The sequence below is a fragment of the Astyanax mexicanus genome, chromosome 24 (genome assembly GCF_023375975.1).
Source record: "Astyanax mexicanus isolate ESR-SI-001 chromosome 24, AstMex3_surface, whole genome shotgun sequence".
NCBI classification, from domain to species: Eukaryota; Metazoa; Chordata; class Actinopteri; order Characiformes; family Acestrorhamphidae; genus Astyanax; species Astyanax mexicanus.
The window spans coordinates 9479715-9498152 of record NC_064431.1 but is presented as its reverse complement, the minus strand read 5'-3'; the positions used below and the strand labels follow the sequence as shown (position 1 = coordinate 9498152).

General features: G+C 35.6%; 1 protein-coding gene across 2 annotated transcripts in view; it reads right to left on the bottom strand.

Annotated features, from left to right (window-relative positions):
* The window catches only part of igsf21a (immunoglobin superfamily, member 21a), a 509658-nt gene that overhangs the window by 309299 nt on the left and 181921 nt on the right, over nucleotides 1-18438 (bottom strand). For both annotated transcript variants that reach the window (XM_007230591.4, XM_015607518.3), the window contains exon 2: nucleotides 16929-17041. In XM_007230591.4, coding sequence (XP_007230653.1) covers nucleotides 16929-17041 — 113 coding nt within the window. The remainder of the gene's footprint in view (nucleotides 1-16928; nucleotides 17042-18438) is intronic.

The following is an 18438-nucleotide window of genomic DNA, read 5'->3' as shown; positions in this document are numbered from 1 at the left end:
TCCAAGACTCATCCACCAATTTGCTTAGTACTAAAGTTACTACGTCAGTACTCCATGTGGTGGTGCTATAATCAAATGAACAGGGTATATCTGTGGTGAAGAATATTGGTTGTGAAATTGTGTAAAACTGACACCAATAAATTCATAATTCCTGGTGTTTTTTTTTTTTATTTAGGAGTATTTTATTCTCTTCAGTAACACAGATGTCATGAAATATTGTAGAGAATTGTCTTGTGATATATATTGAGTATCACAGGAAAACGGTATTGTGATAACTTTATCGTGGGCAATGTATCGTGAGATTCCCTGTGATCCCCACCCCTAACACACACACACACACACACACACACACACAGCATTGATGGTTTTGAAGTGATAATGCGCCATTTATAGTGCTGGCAAAAAAGGAAAAAAGATAAGCAAGCCCACACTGCATTTGCATTTCCATGTCGGAATTACCGGAGCCGCAGCGGTCTAATCCGCGGTCCGTCTGGAAATAAAACTGCGGCTGTGACGAGAGTGCCGGGGTGTAATATCACACACTCTTAAGACGCATTTACGCTTCCGCCCTGCTGGTATTAGTGTTAGCGCTAATACTTCTGCCTCTAAATGGATGGTAGTAGTGCTTACAAAGTGAGTGGGTTTCTCCTGCAGCGTTTTACATGCATGCTAAAGGGCATGATAATGCGAGGGCATCGCTCAAAATGCACGTTAAAACCATTCTCTTTTCATTTCACTTTAATAATGCAACCGAAACACCAATGAAAATTTAAGGATCTAAGCGAGGAGCTTCTTCAATATTTATGATGTATCAGTAAAAATCAGGCAGCAGCTTGCTCTCACTCGGTGAAACAGTGCAGGCTCACCGGCTCTTTCTTCAGATTACCTTTTAATCTTGTTCTAAATGTTTAGAGTGTGTATTTCAGGTGCAAGGGAACAAACAGCTCCGGCGTTTCCTGGGCGAGACGTCTTCCCTGTGTATTATTAATGAGACTACTCCAGCAAAAAGTTACCACGATTTACAGCAAACTTATGCAAACACCATAAATCACACTGGGAAGAATATAACTCATACAGGATGTCGTCCTTAATCATTTGGAAACACTGAGAACAACAGAATCTCACAAAATCTGCAGTTTTAGCTCATGTGAAAGAGGCACAGGGCCACTGTATTCTTATTCTAGTCATTGTTTATCAGTCCTAGTGCACGTATGCATTAGCTCACTATTTGCTATTTTCATACATTCTTTACATTGGACAGTAATTGATTAGTAATTCATTAGAAATGTCTTTTTTTACATGCCTTTACATTGTTTCAACTTGATTTGTGCATTATATTTATTACACACCCACTTGTATAGAGCTTTTGCATAAGTGCAATAGTATTTGTATAGTTGTACAATATTATGGAGGGAACAATAAAATAATATTGCGATATATTGAACCAATTCAATCGCACTGGCATCAAATTCCAATATTTGTATATAAACAGACACTTTAAACTCCATGTGGGGGTACTAATTCTGTTCCAAATTTTGGGAAACAGACACCAATAAATCCATAATTTCCACTTTCTGCTGATTTATGAGTATTTCATCCTCTTTAGTAATATAAACTCTGTTCAGTATCGTAGAGAATGCATCATGATATCATATCATGAGATGCCCCATGATTTACACCCCTAGTAAACATCCAAACAAACCTATCATGGCCCAAACTATCCCATAGGAATGCATTGTCCATATACTTTTAACCAAAAATGCTAACTTCTCCACAGATCATGAGATTCTTAGAAACAGCATAATTCTATGCTTTTTGGACTGATACATTTTCATAAGAAGAAAATTCATGATTTAATCTTCCATTAAATATCTGCCAGATATAAATTATATCAGCCCAATATATCATTACTGTATTTTTCGGAGTATAAGGCTCACTTAAAATCCTTTATTTCCCCCCAAAATCATCAGTGCGCCTTATAATTCGGTGCTTCTTATGTATGAATTGTACCAGTCAGCTATTAAGAAGCAGTAAAGCCACTCTGCTGAAGTACAGCTTTATAGAGTCATAGAGTTTCAGTTTAGTTCTCCAGCACAGAGACTGGAGCAGTATTAGGATTAGCTGCTAATCATGCTTAGCACTAACTCTTTCACAGTTCAGAGGTGAGTATATCGGACTGTAGTCTGTGCGTTTACCATGTTAAAACAAGCTGCATAGAATGAACCACTAGCTAATAGCTCCCTGGGTTACCTCAGTGTAGCTCTGTCGGGCGGCATCTACTAGCACTAAGTGTTGCTAACTGTGGCTAGTGCTGTTGCTAAGAGCACAAAAATATTGGAAATTTAAGCTTACTGTAAATAAACACAAATAAACAACAAAAAAGTGCTTTACTCACCCAAATAAACCATTTTCAGGAGAGAAATCTGTGTAGATTAACATCCAAGGCTCGTTTGACTATGAATTATATTTTTAAACAGTTTAAACAGCTTTGTTTACATAGCCCACACTCCCCAATAGCGAGACCTGCTAGATTAGACATGGCGACACCCTTGTTCCATATTATTGTCACTTAAAATGTGCCTTATAATCTGGTGAAAATAGATGTGCACCTTATAATCCGTAAAAAACGGTTCATATCACTTTGGTCTAATCTTCTTTTTTTAACACAATAGAGTTTACAGAAAACAAAAGATCACAATATCAGTTTAATAATATCGTGCAGTCCTATTGATAATGTTCATTCCTCTCACACACTATCTGTGGTACTGTCTGTGCACATGTACATTCTGCCAAACATCTGTAGACACAGCTCTAGTCTCCAGCCGTATTTTTCATTCCACCTCCCCAGACGACTGATTTCATAAGGGCTGAAAATCAGAGTTGGGGATGAGGTGGGGTGGAAATCATCCAACATCCCGGCCTCACTCATGCTCTTTTGATGCTGAGTGCAATCAAATCCGTACAGCAACCCTCCAAAATCTGCAGACACTGTTACACACCAAAAACACCAACATTGACAGAAACACACACACACACACACACACACTTTTACATCACTGGAGCCGATGCATGCTTATTTTTGTTTAGATGTGTTTTGTATAATATTTGCAACAGCCTATACATATTCCGCACATTTGCATTCTGTAAATATGAATATTCCTAGCTGTTATATATACATACAAAATTCTTGTTTAAACAACCACTGCCTTGTATCATGTCTGTAAGTGCTGTTTCTCAGGGTTTTATATATTTATAGGTCTAATTTACTAAGCTGCATGCACATAGATTATATTTCATATTTAATCACACAGCATTTATCATGTTTTTTAAACACAGATAAAAAAAAAGCAACAGCAGTGTCAGATTCATAAAACCTGCTATTCAAATGCTCTCTCAGGCGTAGTACAGTGATTTAATTATTTATTTTATTTTTTTTGCTGCAAATCATGCAATTCAATAGGATTTTTTACAGTCTTTTTAAGAAAAAAGTTTTCTTTAATCACTGATGATAAACTTGACCTGCTTATTAAAGTATAATATTGATACGATAGAAAAAATTATCATGATATGACAAAATGTATTGCCCAGTTCTATATCATCTATTAAAAACAATAATCGAGACAGGTCTTTACTCTGTAGGATGACAAATAAATGTATTCATAATACCTGTGATTACAAAATGAAACAATGAAAGGGTATGAATGAGCAGCTCAGGGTGACGAAGACCTTCACATTAACATAAAAAAGTTTTTCACCACATTGCAGCATTTTTTCAAGTTGAGAAGCTAAAATAGAATGTGTATTTTACTATATTGATTATTTTTTTCATATTTTTTTTTTAAATAGAATTTTATTATCATTTGAATCTGATATGATCCAGAATAATTCTCATTACCGTTACAGTAAATGACGAAGCTAGATCAACGGTTCAAAACTTTTTTTGATGATTAATTTCATATTTCTTCAACAAATTCCATCAACTTAACAGCACAGTCCTTGACAATTACTTTGATCTTTTTTATTTATTTATTTATAGTTAAGCAACTCTCATTACCGATACAACATTTGTAAAATATCTTTTAATTTTTTTTATTAATGGAAATTATTTTAGAATATGTTTGATCAAAAACTCATGTGGACAACAGGTGAGGGATATACTATAATAAAATGAAGGAAAGTTATGATAAGATGTGAAACATTTAAAAAAAATTAACATTTTAGATCCATAACGGTAATGAGAACACAATTAAACGGTAATGAGAATAAATGTAACGGTAATGAAACTTAGTTAACCCTTGTGTGGTGTTCGGGTCTGTGGGACCCGTTTTCATTTTTCATCAAATGAAACTGAAAGAAAATATTTTTTCTAACTCAAGCTCATTGGCATTGGCTCATTTTTTTTGTGAAAAACATACATAAAAACACATTTTTGATAAACACACACTGTACACACATTTACATTTGTAAATTTAAAACTAAACAAATGTTCTACTCATATCTTGAGTTAAATTCATTTTCTTTTACATTTTATTAAAAAAATTATAAAAAAAAGAGTAGCACTTTTTGAAAGAAATGTAACATAAAAAGGGTAAAGGGCAAATATTAACCATGTAAGCTGTTTATATTGCTTGCAATTTAGGTGAAGCAAGCATGTGTAAAGCATTTTAATGTAAAATTGCTTAATTTTGCTGAATTAAATACAACTAACAAAGTAAACGAGTAGCAAAAATATGAACACCACACAAGGGTTAAGGCAATTGTATAACAAACAATGGAACCAGAAAAACAAGCAAATCTCAAGAAACTCTAGCCTTGGCTGCTGCCTTCTTGCATTCAATCTCTGTCAGTCTTCAAAAAATGAATATAATCATTAGACTAATCAAAAGAGTATAAACATCAATGACATTGTTATATATATATATATATATATATATATATATATATATATATATATATATATATATATATATATATATATATATTTTTTTTTTTTTTTTTTTTTTATTGTAAATAGTAGACTGTTATGTACTACATAAATAGTGGAAAATCCACCTGCATGTAAGCTACTTTTTCCATCAGAAAGTAAATATAATTAAAGTATATAATAATTATAATTACAACCATCATCTATATATATATATTTATAATTACCAAAAATGATATATATATATATATATATATATATATATATATATATATATATATATATATATATATATATATATATATATATATAATGAATTACCATAAATGATCAAATAAACTCTGTTAAATGACTCTTTTAGCAGTCTTACATAAGAATCTCCTTACCAGCTCAATGGTTCTTATTACAGTTATGGCCCTCACAATGCATGGTAATGAGAATATTGAGTAATGTTAATGAGATGCTCTTGGCTAATTTCACAAATAACTTAAAATGCTAATATGCTAACAACCTATAACTTTGCCAGATGTCAAAGCCTTATATTGTGATAATATTCATGAAATAATTTATTTTTATATTTTTTAAAGTAATGAGTATTAAACCATAACGGTAATGATAATAGACAGTGTAACTGAGGACAGTTTTAGCAATATTAACACAGATTTCTCAAAGGGAGAGAAGAGTGACCAACTGACCTTATCTCCATTTTGAAGCTTGTCTCTGAAGTGATGCATCATGGGATAGCTGATCAATTTAAAGGCACAGTGTAATTTTTATAGGGGGGTAAAATCATGAAACGGTAATGAGAGAAAAATTGTTCGGACACAGATATTTTGTTTAAAATCAAGTACATTTTTTTGTTCAACACAAAAAATGTTTATGTCATGTATAAATATAGATATTTTAAATGACTTTACCCTATTTTATTGATTCGATATGCTTAGTACTTTTAATATGGTTTAACTTAAAATTAGAAAGAAGGGATACGGACACATAACGGTAATGAGAATTTCCATATATTTTTTTATTTAATTTATATAAAAATAATTTTATATGATGATGAAAACAATTGATCCATACAGTACTCCCTATTCACTTTACATACATTATCAGAGTTTTTATGAATTAAGTATTGATTTAAAAAAAATGGTCATGGACATGTTCCCTGCACCTTCATGAGAATCACCCCCCAATACTTTTGATCATCCTATAGCTTAAATGAACAGTCAGCTGCTGATCCTGGCTGGGTATTGTTGGGTAGTGACCAATAATAAACCAGATACACTAGACACACTAAGAGTGCCAGTACCACACACTGCACTGTCAGACCCACTGCTGTGCAGAGCATAATCAACCATCCAATATCATCCATATCCAGTCCCTAACAGTGTCCTGTGGTCAGAAACTGACCAGTGATGAATGGGGTAGAGGGGGGGCTGACAGATTGTGTAGCAGATTGTGCAGCAGATGAGACACAATGTAATTGTAGACTCGTACAGTCTGAGGATATTAACTGCAACTGTCAGTAATTTTACATATACACAGTGGAATTTAAGAACAGGAGATAAAAGACCATGTAACTGTAATTGTCTGTAACTGTGCTTTTGCACAGACACTTTTATATACACACATATACACATATACACAAGAACATGTATATATATAACTCATCAAATACTTTAACACTGATTGCCTGTATTTGTACACACATACAGTATAGTGGAAATATAAATTTTAAATATATTGTAATGATGATGTACCCATGTATGTCCATTTACTTACAGTAGCAGTCAAAAATATTTTTTTGTCTACAATGAACACTAAAGTCATCTAGACCATAAAGGAAAATTAAGGCGGCTCTTATCTGGGGTGCTGTTAATGGTGCTGTTGAGGTTTCTGAGGCTAGTAACTCTGATCAAATTATCCTGTGCAACAAAGGTAATTCTTGCTCTCCTTCTCCTGGGGCAGTCCTGATGAGTGCCAGTTTCATCATCATGTTTTAAAACTTAAATAAGTTTTAAAACTTCTCTAAAACTAAAGCAAATTTAAGGTGGAATTTAAAGTGAAGAATGGAAAGCTTGATTTTTTTAAACCCACCCCTACAATGTAGGGATCAGACAAATCCAGCATATCAAATTATTTGTGCAAAAATGGAAAACAAAATAAAAATAAATAAATGTAATTAAAATAATTTAATTAATAAATTACAAACACTTTTGGTGTTTGGCTGAAAAAGTAAAATGTCTGAATGATTTAACTCCTTACAGGCCGGGTTTCTGTCAGTTTTCTGCCTGATATTATATTCCAAATCTTGATTATTTCTATTCAAGCATTACATAAAGTAAATTCATGTTTAATAAGAAACGTTAAAATCCTAAAATCCTAATTGTAATAAGACACATTTAAAAATATTGAAGTAATTCTGAAACTGAAAAAATCATTACATTTTATTTTAGATTTATCTTAAAATCAATATTTTAGTGGATACAAATCAAATATTTGTTTTATTGCAGTTGTCTAGATTTTATGTCTATTTATGACATACAGAATTTGGGTTAATTCCTGTTACTGATCTAAAATTATATTATTGGAATCCAAGTTTGTTTTTGTATAAATCTCCAAAGCCCTCAAAGTTTTTAGAATGTAAATAACTTATTTTACTGCGGAGAAGAATCACCTACACTTGTAGCCCTTAAACAGGCTAAGGCCTTTTAAATAAAGTGGCAGTTTGTATTATTTTGTTTCTAAAGTTACAGCAGAAGCATTTCTGAGTGGAGAAGGGATAAAATACTGTGTTTAATGGTACCAGTATGCTGGAACGACCCTCCCTGCTAAGCCTAATATATTCATTTTAAAATTGGGGTGTTTTGGTTGCTTTTTACAGGAGTTCTTCTGGCCACGTCACACGTCTTTATATACTTACGTCACACATACAGCATCTGAGAGAGGATCCAGCTCAGGCCAAAAAGGAATGTGATAGAGTCCGTGCTAAAATCAGGATTAAAATTGGATGATTAGCTTTTAAATGGTGGAGAGAGCTCCGTGACCGAGCTAACCTGCAATCAGTTTCATCTGCTCTGAAAGGAGACCGCATCACACCCGCCCAGTTTAACATGATTTCTCCGCATGCTCCATGCAATTACCCATTCTCACCAGAGAGGGCCCTTAATCCCTCAAATTCCCAAATTTACGAACATCATCTTTAAACCAAACAAAGACATTTCTCTAAAAAGAAAGACAGAAATTAATATAGTCTATTTGTTTTATTTATAAATGAAAATATGGCAAAAATATATGATAATGTATGTGTTTAGTATTTAGTATCTGACCTTCAGCCAAATGTTCAATTTTGGCGCACCCATGTTACAACGTAAATGATTGTAATAAACTGGTCAGTGAGTGTGAGTGTATCCACTTATGTTGGAGCGTCTTGCTCTGGTGTAACTGGTGTGGAGCGCTCATCAATAGAACTCCTGAGTGCTGCTGATGTAGAGGGGCTGAGTGTGGTCCAGGTGTTCTCAGAGAGTGTGTAGGTTCTGAAGCAGCAGGTTGTGGGCTGTGTGCTGGTGTGCATTACAAAATCCTCAAACAGAGGCAGTGAAGATAAGGGCAGAGCCGCTAATGAAGAACCCACTGCTGAGATCTTTAATTCAAACAACCGCCGCTGCTTCATCAGAGCGTCTCTTCGATTAGATACTGCGATTCCCGGAGGTAGAAATCAACCTCGGGAAGGTCTGGGGGAGGTTAAGGAATGAGGAGTCGACAGTTTAGTCAAATAGCGGGAAGAGAAATGTTGACTGCGAGCATGGATAATTGATTTATAAAGTGTAGCGCTGGAGTGGAGCGGGAAGTCACCGGGGACGCGGAGTTGGTTCTTATTACCAGCTCTCGCTTTTTTGATCGGCAGTCGATAGTTGATGTTGACGGCTTTGTCTGCAGCAGCTCCATCAAACCTGCGTTTCGACAGTGAAAAAATGCTTGTGAGATGCTGAGGCATTCATTAGCTCCAATATCTCTGCTCAATTTACGGTCTAAAGCAGAAAACAGTGCGAATGATGATCAATGCAAGTCACTTTAACCCTTTACTAAGCCCTGGTTCATAGATGATACAAACAAAACTCTTCTTCTCTGCAATAAAATAAGTTATTTACATCCTGAACCTTAGGGCTTTGGGGATTCATACAGGACACTTGGAGAAACTATTCATACTCTACTCCACTCAATAATTTCAGATCAGTAGCGGGAATCAACCCAAATTCTCCATGTTTAAATATAAACTAGACAATGTAACAAATTTAAAGGTTTGGAGGCCATGAAATGTTTGATTTGTATTCCAGAAAATATTCCTTTTAAAATAAAGATGACTTCAATATTTTTAAATATGTTCTATTAAAATTACAATTAGGATTTTCAGGAACGTTTTTTTATTAAACATGAAACCTTTTTTCGAAATACATGCATGTTAAGGGGTTAAAAGAAGGGCTGTGTTTAAAAACACAGTTTGTGATAGAAGTTGATCTTCATTTAAATGATCCAATATCTAAACAAAGAATTGAGATCAATCTTTAAAATTAAAGGTCTTTTACTTTTCCAGTGTGTGCGCAAATCTTTAACACCCATTTCCCCATTACTGGAAAACTATTCCACCTACCTCATGAAGACACTGAGATTAAAATACCAAGAGTGTGCGGATCTATCCTCAAAGATAAATATGGCTACTTACTTAGTGCACCGGATTATAAGGCGCACTATGAATAAACAGTTATTTTCTGGTCTATTTTCATACATAAGACGCAGCGGATTATATTTATATTTATAGGGAGATATCAGCTAGCGGTTCTTCCCACGTAGCTTGTTTTAACACAGAAAACGCGCAGACTACAGTCTAATATACTCACCTCTCAATGGCAAAAGGGCTAGCGCTTAGCATGATTAGCTGCTAATGCTGCTCCAGCAGGGCTAGCCGGGGTTAGCAGCAGGCTACTCACCTCTGAATGGTGAAAGAGCTAGCACTCTTAATACTACTCCGTACTCTCAGTGCTGGAGAATTAAACTGAAACTCCTGTATAACGCTGTACTTCAGTGGAGTGGCTTTACTGCTTCTTACAACCTGACTGGTAAAATTCATACATAAGGTGAACCGGATTATAGGGCGGGAAAATTAGGGGGGGAAATTAAAGGATTTTAAATGTGCCTTATAGTGCATACGGTAGAAGTATCTAAAGCAGGGGAGTCCAAACTTTTTTTGTTGGGGGCCAGAAGGAGAAATATATTTGAAGTCACGGGCCACAGACTCTGTAATAAAACAAATAATGAAATAAACCACTTTAATTAATACTTTTTTCCTGATTATTTAATTTACACACCATTTTACTTGACTAACTATCTTTATCTTTGACAGTGTTGTGTAAACTAAGATTTTTCAAATTGATGTTTAATTTCATGATGTCTCTTAATATAAAACTCCTTAATTACGGCAACTTTTCCATTCCTTCTGCGCCAGAAATGTGCACTCACTCCGCTTTTAAACTCTTTGCCCCATTTTTCTGCGCTAGAAATGCACACCCTCTCCACTTTTAGACTCTTTGCCCCGTTTTTCTGCGCTAGAAATGTGCACCCTCTCCACTTTTAGGATCTTTGGCTCGTTTTTCTGCGCTAGAAATGTGCACCCTCTCCACTTTTAGGATCTTTGGCCCGTTTTTCTGCGCTAGAAATGCGCACCCTCTCCGACTCTTTGGCCCGATATTGACAACTAGCATTCAAACTTTGAATCTCACATTATAAAAACCTGCTTAACAGCGGGCAAAATTTTGTTTGCTAAATAACTCAGCATGTGTTCCTGTATAGCTTTAATATCTTTAATATTACATTTACAATGTAAAAATCATAAAAAGAAAGGAAACACTGAATGAGAGCTGTGTCCAAACTTTGTATTGGTACTGTATAAATACTAAAACTAAAAATTAAGCAAGTGTGTTTTATAAAGAAGTTTCTTCTTAAGAACAGTTGGTTAATAAGCCCTGAGGCTGTGGCTATACATCCTGACCAGTCTTTAATATAATCCATATAATCTTATACTCCTCCAGTCTTCCACACTACTGATCCACCAAATGCATTTTAATATATTCCCAAAAAAACACAATATGACATTATTTGCCCCAGAGAATGTCCACTATATACTGTACACATCATTCAGATATCTTTATTTGGAACTCCCAAAGGACAAAATCTCTGATCATATCAAGCCTCCATTCGTTATCTTTGCCATTTTCTTCTTCCAAATTATGCAACGCTCCAGAGTTAACCTTCATTTAAGCCCCACACAGTCAATCTTCTGAGGAAGAGACCTCACAAAGCAACCACAAACAAATGCCCCTGTATCCCATTCTGATTCAACGGTACTGTCGAAGTGTGCGGCATGATGTATGAGACTGTGGCTAATATGTAAAGTGCTATTAATCTCTTTTTGTCCTGTCTGGGAAAAGGTCAGAATTTGCAAATATGAGTCTCGTGTTGTCGAGGTGGCGAATTCAAGGTTAAGTGAAAGGCAGCGGTTTACAGTGGAACATGGAGATGTGCACTGTTTCCCTGCTAATGATATATACAAATCTCCGAACCAGTTAATTAACTGTTCAGCAAGCAAAACATGCAGCATATGGCAATAAAATCCCGCAATATTGCTTTTAGGAAACTCTGATGGTGAATATTCAGCTCCTGAATTAGTCATGATTTGCTACTGCTGCTCCAACTACTAATAATGATAACAATAAAAAATGGGTGGTAATTTGTTTGTGGATAATATTATATTCTATTTTTTCCAGCTCGTACTGCTGTGTTCACTTAATGTGCAAGCTTGTGTTTCTTCAGGCTTGTTCCAGTCCGCTGGGTACATACTGTCTGGTGATTATGGGCCCCTTAATAACTCAATTGGAATATTACACTGCATTTTTTGAGGATCTATTTTCCACATTTTTAGTCAGTGAAAGCTCAGAATGTGGAACGTATGGTATGGAGGTATGGAGCTTTTTTTTTTAGCTATTTTTTACCAACCAGCATATTTATATTAACATATACTGACCTACCAAACATTATGAGTCAAAAATTATCATCATATCCCATGACTTTTGTCATGCCCCATGAAAGCCACTGCATTGACTGTGGATATGATCTTTGGTAAAGTTGCTAGTTGATGCACAGATAATTCTAGCAAGATGCTGCAGGTTACAGTAATAACCACATACTGCACTGTCCACTGTGAGTGGTAATGCCTTCTACAGATGTGACTCTAAGATCGAAGAATTTCAAGGTAATGAAACATCCCACCTATCTACAGACCTCATTCCATCTCCCATGATTTACATCTCCATAACATGAGCACACTGATCAGTGTCCAATCAACCTCACTCACAAGATAACACCTTACAACACGTTGTGGGCATTCTTGATTTTTTACATTAAAAGGAGCACTTAAAATCCTTTAATTTTCCCAAAACTCACCAGTGTGCCTTATCATCCACCTTATGTATGAATTTTACCAGTCAGGTTATAAGGTGCATTAAAGCCACTCTGCTGAAGTACAGTGTTACACAGGAGTTTCAGTTTAGTGTCTCCAGCACTGAGACTGGAGCCGTATTAGCATTAGCTGCTAACTATGCTAAGTGCTAGCTATTTTGCCATTCAGAGGTGAGTATTATCGGCCTGTATGTAGCCTGTTGTTAACCCCGGTTAGCACTGCTGGAGCAGCATTAGCATTAGCTGCTGACCGCCAAATGTTTTTTTTTTTTTAAGAATTGCAGTTTTTTTTTACTTAACTTAGCTTAGCTTTACAGGTCTCACCACCCAGCGGCAAGACCTGCTGAATGAAAAGGAAAACAAGGCGACACCCATGTTCCTTACTAGTGTCGCACAATGCTCTTTATAATCTGGTGTGCTTTATAGTGCGAAAAATACATTAATTTTAATTTGGCTTTAAAAAGCACACTAATAACAGTTAAACAAGATTATAAACTGCTGGAAAGCTGTAAATGTAAAACTATATGACATAAAATTCAGTGTTACTTTAAATCCATTGCTATCTTAATTTAACTGCCACCTTAAATTCTTAAATAGCAGAAAGGGTGTTTAAATAATCCTGTTGGAGTCCAAAAACATTTGGCTAAAATGGTTAAACTCAAGAATATTTGGCTTAATAGTGAAATGCAGATTTATCAGCTAAAAGAGCAGTGTCCAAAAACATGTGGCTGAATTGAGTCACTTTAGAGTGCTTAGTTGTAACACTAATTTAAAACTAACCCTCCTGTGTGGAGGCTGGGCAAAAAAAAAATCTGTATTCAATGTTACATGTTCAATAGCAAAAAAAATGTATGTAAGCTGTAAAAAATCTAAATTATTAGAATAAAAAAGGTAATGGCCAGTTGCTGAGTAACACAGACTCTGCCACACATAATTAACTCATTAACATGTTTTGACAGGTCATATGTTGTCATGACAGACTGTCATGTACAGTAACATGACAGTGTTGTGCCACCATTACTGCTATATGTTATATATATAATATGTATAACTCTTGTATCTGTAATGATACAGTATTTGGATGTTATAGTTATGAAGCAAGCAGAGTTACACCTAAAAAAAAAGTGTTAAACAAACCAGAATGTTTGTTTAACCTCTAGCTTAGATTATAAGTTTCACACATGTCTGCTGAATTTTCTCAGTCAGCTTTATGAGGTTGAGTCACCTGGAATTCAGGCTTTCAGTTAACAGCTGTGCTGAACTCTTCAAGAGTTAATTACTTGAATTTCTTGTCTCGTCATGTGTTTGAGAGCATCAGTTGTAAAGTTGTGAAGAGGTAGAGTTGGTATGCAGTAAATAGCTCTATTTGAGTATTATTCTCATCCATATTATAACAAGAACTACTCAACTAAGTTAAGAAAAAAATTCAAGAACTTTGAATGTGTCCTCAAGTGCAGTCGCAAAAAGACCACCAGAGTTACCAGCCTCATAAACCATCAGCTAACAGTACCACAAAGTATTTGTTCCTTCATAGTCTGGATGACTTCAGTATTCATTTACCATGTAGGAAAAAAACATTGAGAAAGTGTTTCGAAACACTTGGTTCTGTATAGTTAATTCATGTAATAATCCATTTAAAAAAATATCATATCGTCCTATTGCCCAGCTCTAAAGAAGCTTTTATCCAAACACACGTGATCTGAATGAGTATCAGCTAGTGGTTCCTGGTCTCCCAGCTCCTTTCAGCAGCAGCAGCCTTCTCTGAATGCTCCCTTATCTGCATACCCTCCAAGGCGACGGTTGTTAGTACACCAGTGTTTAGTGTCTAGTCATATTCATCACAAGGCTTCCTGATAAGCCTACTGCTGTCATAACTATGCAAAGTACAAATTAGGTTCGTAGTGTTTACTGAATAATTTATAGTAGTTAGTGAATAATAAGTCTTAAGATTAATAATTGAATAATACGCCTGCAGTTTAACATAATTACCATAATTCATCATCACTTGAGAGTACTGTGCGTGTGAGACGAGGCTGTGCTAAGCAGGGTTGGGCTTTCTCAGGTGGGAGAAGAGGTATCCAGGAATGTAAAGAGCCCCTCCAGCTAGGCCCTGGGCGCTGTGTATCGAGTTAGGCCGGTGGTGCCTAGCCATTTTCAACAAGCAAACCAAATATAATCTGAGTGCTAGGCCACAAGGGCCACAGGTTAACAAGAAAATCAACAAGGTGTGCAGTTTGTTCACTACAACAAATCTCATGTTATAATAAAAGTCAATGTCAGCTGCTGAGACAAACAAAAAGGTTCTGCACCCCAAATTTGGCCCGTGGGTCCCATTTTTCCTCACCCTCAGGCCGTACCGTGGGACGCTATTGATTCTATGATTTGGCAGTTGCCTTGATGCCTGTTGAAGAGTCTCCATGTGAACCACTGGATAAAAACTCTCATTTCCCAGGACAAACTTCAAGCACTGAAGAGCCAGCCGTCCGTCCTCCAAACCTTCACAAGCAGCAGTTTGACTTTCGTTAATCAAAACACATGCCAGAGTGATAAGAAACAGCGCGGTCAAAAGACAAAGGAACTCTGTGTTTTAAAATACATAATTGGGTCTAGTGTTCACACTGTGAAATACACCAACCGGGGGCCTAATAAGTATAAGTGTCCAGCTGTGATCTATTAAAACGTGGCACTGAGCGGCTGAATGTCGCATCAGGGTCCCCAGCTGGGACGCGTCGTGTCATCCTGCTACAGCTAGATCGCCTTTCACAACTAATCCATCAGCATTAAGGATGTAGGGATATATTTCGTGGCTCAAGGCAGCCAGTAAGTATGATGGTAATTCATTCAGTCATGTGAATTACTCATTATAACTTATACTACTATAAAACTATGGCTAGACAATAGTTCAGCATCACTCAGAAGCCCCCTGCTACATTCCAGTGCTCTGAGACCACTGAGCTAACGTACAAATATGATTCATGATATGATTCAATTTCATATCAAACAGCAAAACTTACCCCAGCAATCTGTCAAACTATCAGCAAGTAATCTAGCTCAGAACAACGGCACGCACTGCAGCTGAGGCTCTCCACACCTGCTGTGGCTGGCTGTTAGCATCACGGCTAAACCGCTCTAATGTTGCTAAGCCTGGCTGCTTTGTGTTTTTAGCATCATGTCTTTTAGCACCTGCAGCTAACCCAGTGTTCTGAGATTCATAACTAAGGACCAGAGTAATGTACAGACATGATACACATACAGTATTATGACAAACACCTACTGAAAGACTAACTGTATCTAATCAGTTGTTAGCATAGTGGCTAAACCCCCTCCAATTTTACAAGCTCCAAGCTGTGTTCAGAATGGCTCTCTAAATAACGTATTCACTATATAACATTTTCTGTATAATTAACTGACTAGCAAATGATCAAACAAATGTATGTGCTGCTACACTATAATACCCAAATGTTTCATACCAAAATGTTCAGAACAAGCTCAGTTCTCTGAATACTGAGGTCTCATAGATAAAGATAGCCTAAAAAATATGTGATGCAAACAGTCAAAATAAGTCAAAATAAACCAGAATCTTAAAGGATTATTTCCAACATCTTTTACAATCAAACCCAGCTTTTATACAGTGTTCCTAATAAAATGCTTGGTTGGTACATATTTTAATTTTAGAATACTGTACAGCCTTACAACTGCTGTACAACTACAGTTTCTGAATCAGTTTCTCTAATTTAACTATTTATAGGTATATGTTTGTGTAAAATGAACATTGTTGTGTATTCGATAAACTACAGACAACATTTCTCCCAAATTCCAAATAAAAAATATTGTCATTTAGAGCATTTATTTACAAAAACAAAAGATGTAGAGCGATCAAACCTCAAATAATGCAAAGAAAACAAGTTCATAATCATAATGTTTCAAGAGTTCAGAAATCAATATTTGGTGGAATAACCCAGTTTTTTAATCACAGTTTTCATGTTCTCCTCCACCAGTCTTACACTGCTTTTGGATAACTTTATGCCACTTCTGGTGCAAAAATTCAAGCAGTTCACAGTTTGGTTTGATGGCTTGTGATCGTCCATCTTGTTCTTGATTATATTTTAGAGTTTTTTTAATTTGGTAAAATAGGAGAAACTCATCATGTTTAACTGGTCTCTTATTTTTTTCTAGAGCTGTTTATTAACTCAGTCTGATCTTTGTTTTCATTACATTTTGTGCTTAACTTGGAAAGCAACATTTCCTAGCTCAGACCAGGCAAGCAGAAAGCAATTGAAGCTGAAGCTTAAATGAAGCAGCTTGCGTGAAAACGGAAACAGTTTTTCGTACCATGTGGCTTTTACGCTCCGAGGCTGAATGTGTTCAGTTTTTTTTGTTGTTTGTGGATCACTGCAGGAATCAGCACAATTACGCTGCTTGGATCTCGACTGCAGTACAGCGCTGTACATAAAAAGTGAAATAAAAAAGAACAATCCTCCAGTCAACTCACCCTGTACCACACAATCTCCCGCAATCTGCCATCGGTCTTGAAGTTGCACTTCAGCGTCACCGTCTCTCCAACAACAACAGGTGGTAGAGGCTCTATTGTCACTGTCAAATACCCTGCAGGGTAAAGAAAGAGAGAAAGAAAGAAAAAGACAATTACATCAGCGTCCATTTATATACACACACACACACAGCGACCAGCGGGGGCTATCCTGACTAAATGTTTAATGAATTTAACAGAATTAGCGCAAACTCAGTGAGGGGAAAAAAGCCTGGCATAACTGTGATCACTTAGCAGAGGACAAACTGTGATCCTAATCATCGCCCATGAAATTAAGAGCCGGTTTTCTCCACACACAGCGAGTCAAGTGCTGGACTAAATTATCATTCCACAGAGGAGGCGGGATGAAGATGGGCATTGTTTAATACTTTGTTAGCTTAGTGCTCCACTTAACTCTGTCCCAATGACATATTATTTAAAATACAATACGAGGTTTTGACTTTTTCTATGTACTCTTTACAATCTCATTAAAATCTGTCCCTGAATAGCTGAGTCTAGTGCATTACAGTAAAATAGATACACAGTAAAAATAGATCACCACTTCTGTTGCACTACTAATGAAGAAACTGACATAAAATAAAGAAAGCAGGCACATTAAAATCATGTAAAAAAAAAAAAACATCAATGACGTCAAAGAAATAATATTAAATAACCATAGTGTGCAATGTGAGAGATCATGAATGAGCATCCATAAACACAGTTGGATCACAAGTGATTATGAATGCACAGTGTGTGGGTATTTATCTCTTACTATGTGCAATAAACTGTTTACTTATACTGCTTTACTATGTCCCATAGCTGAACACACCATGTAAAGGGCCATTTCACAGAATGGGTGTCATTTGTTGTTATTCCTCTTCCAAATTAACCTTTTCTTTTTTCAACTCTGAATCTAATAACACACATATTTAACTATTTTAAACATGTACTGGCCAATCTCAGGCAGCTGTACTTAATGTGTTACAAGTTTCTAAGCAGAAGATGGTTACAAAACCCATGTGACATTCAAAAAGCAAGTCCACAAATTCCTTTGATTTCTTTATTGTAAAGAAAGGGTTAACTGCATGTTCAAATAGTTGATATTTATCATAAAAATTCACTCATGTTCCTGTATTTTTTATGTTTTGAGTAACAGGAATGAAAGTAACAGGACTTTTAAAATAGATAAATGGTGGCTATGCTAATAGCATGAGGACACTGAGCACATTCTAGTGATTTTTCCACTATTTTTTTTTTATATTATTATTTAAAAAAATAATTTAGGTAACAGGAACAAGTGTTGAGACTGATTTTAATATTAATATTTCACGATAAAGCATATAATTAGAGAGTGAGGACAGGTAACAACATCTATTTCTCAGTAGTTTTGTATTAATGTTTTTAATTATTTTGCAATTATGTCAATGCACAAGACACTATGCTTAATAATAAAATGTATTTTAAGGTTATTTTG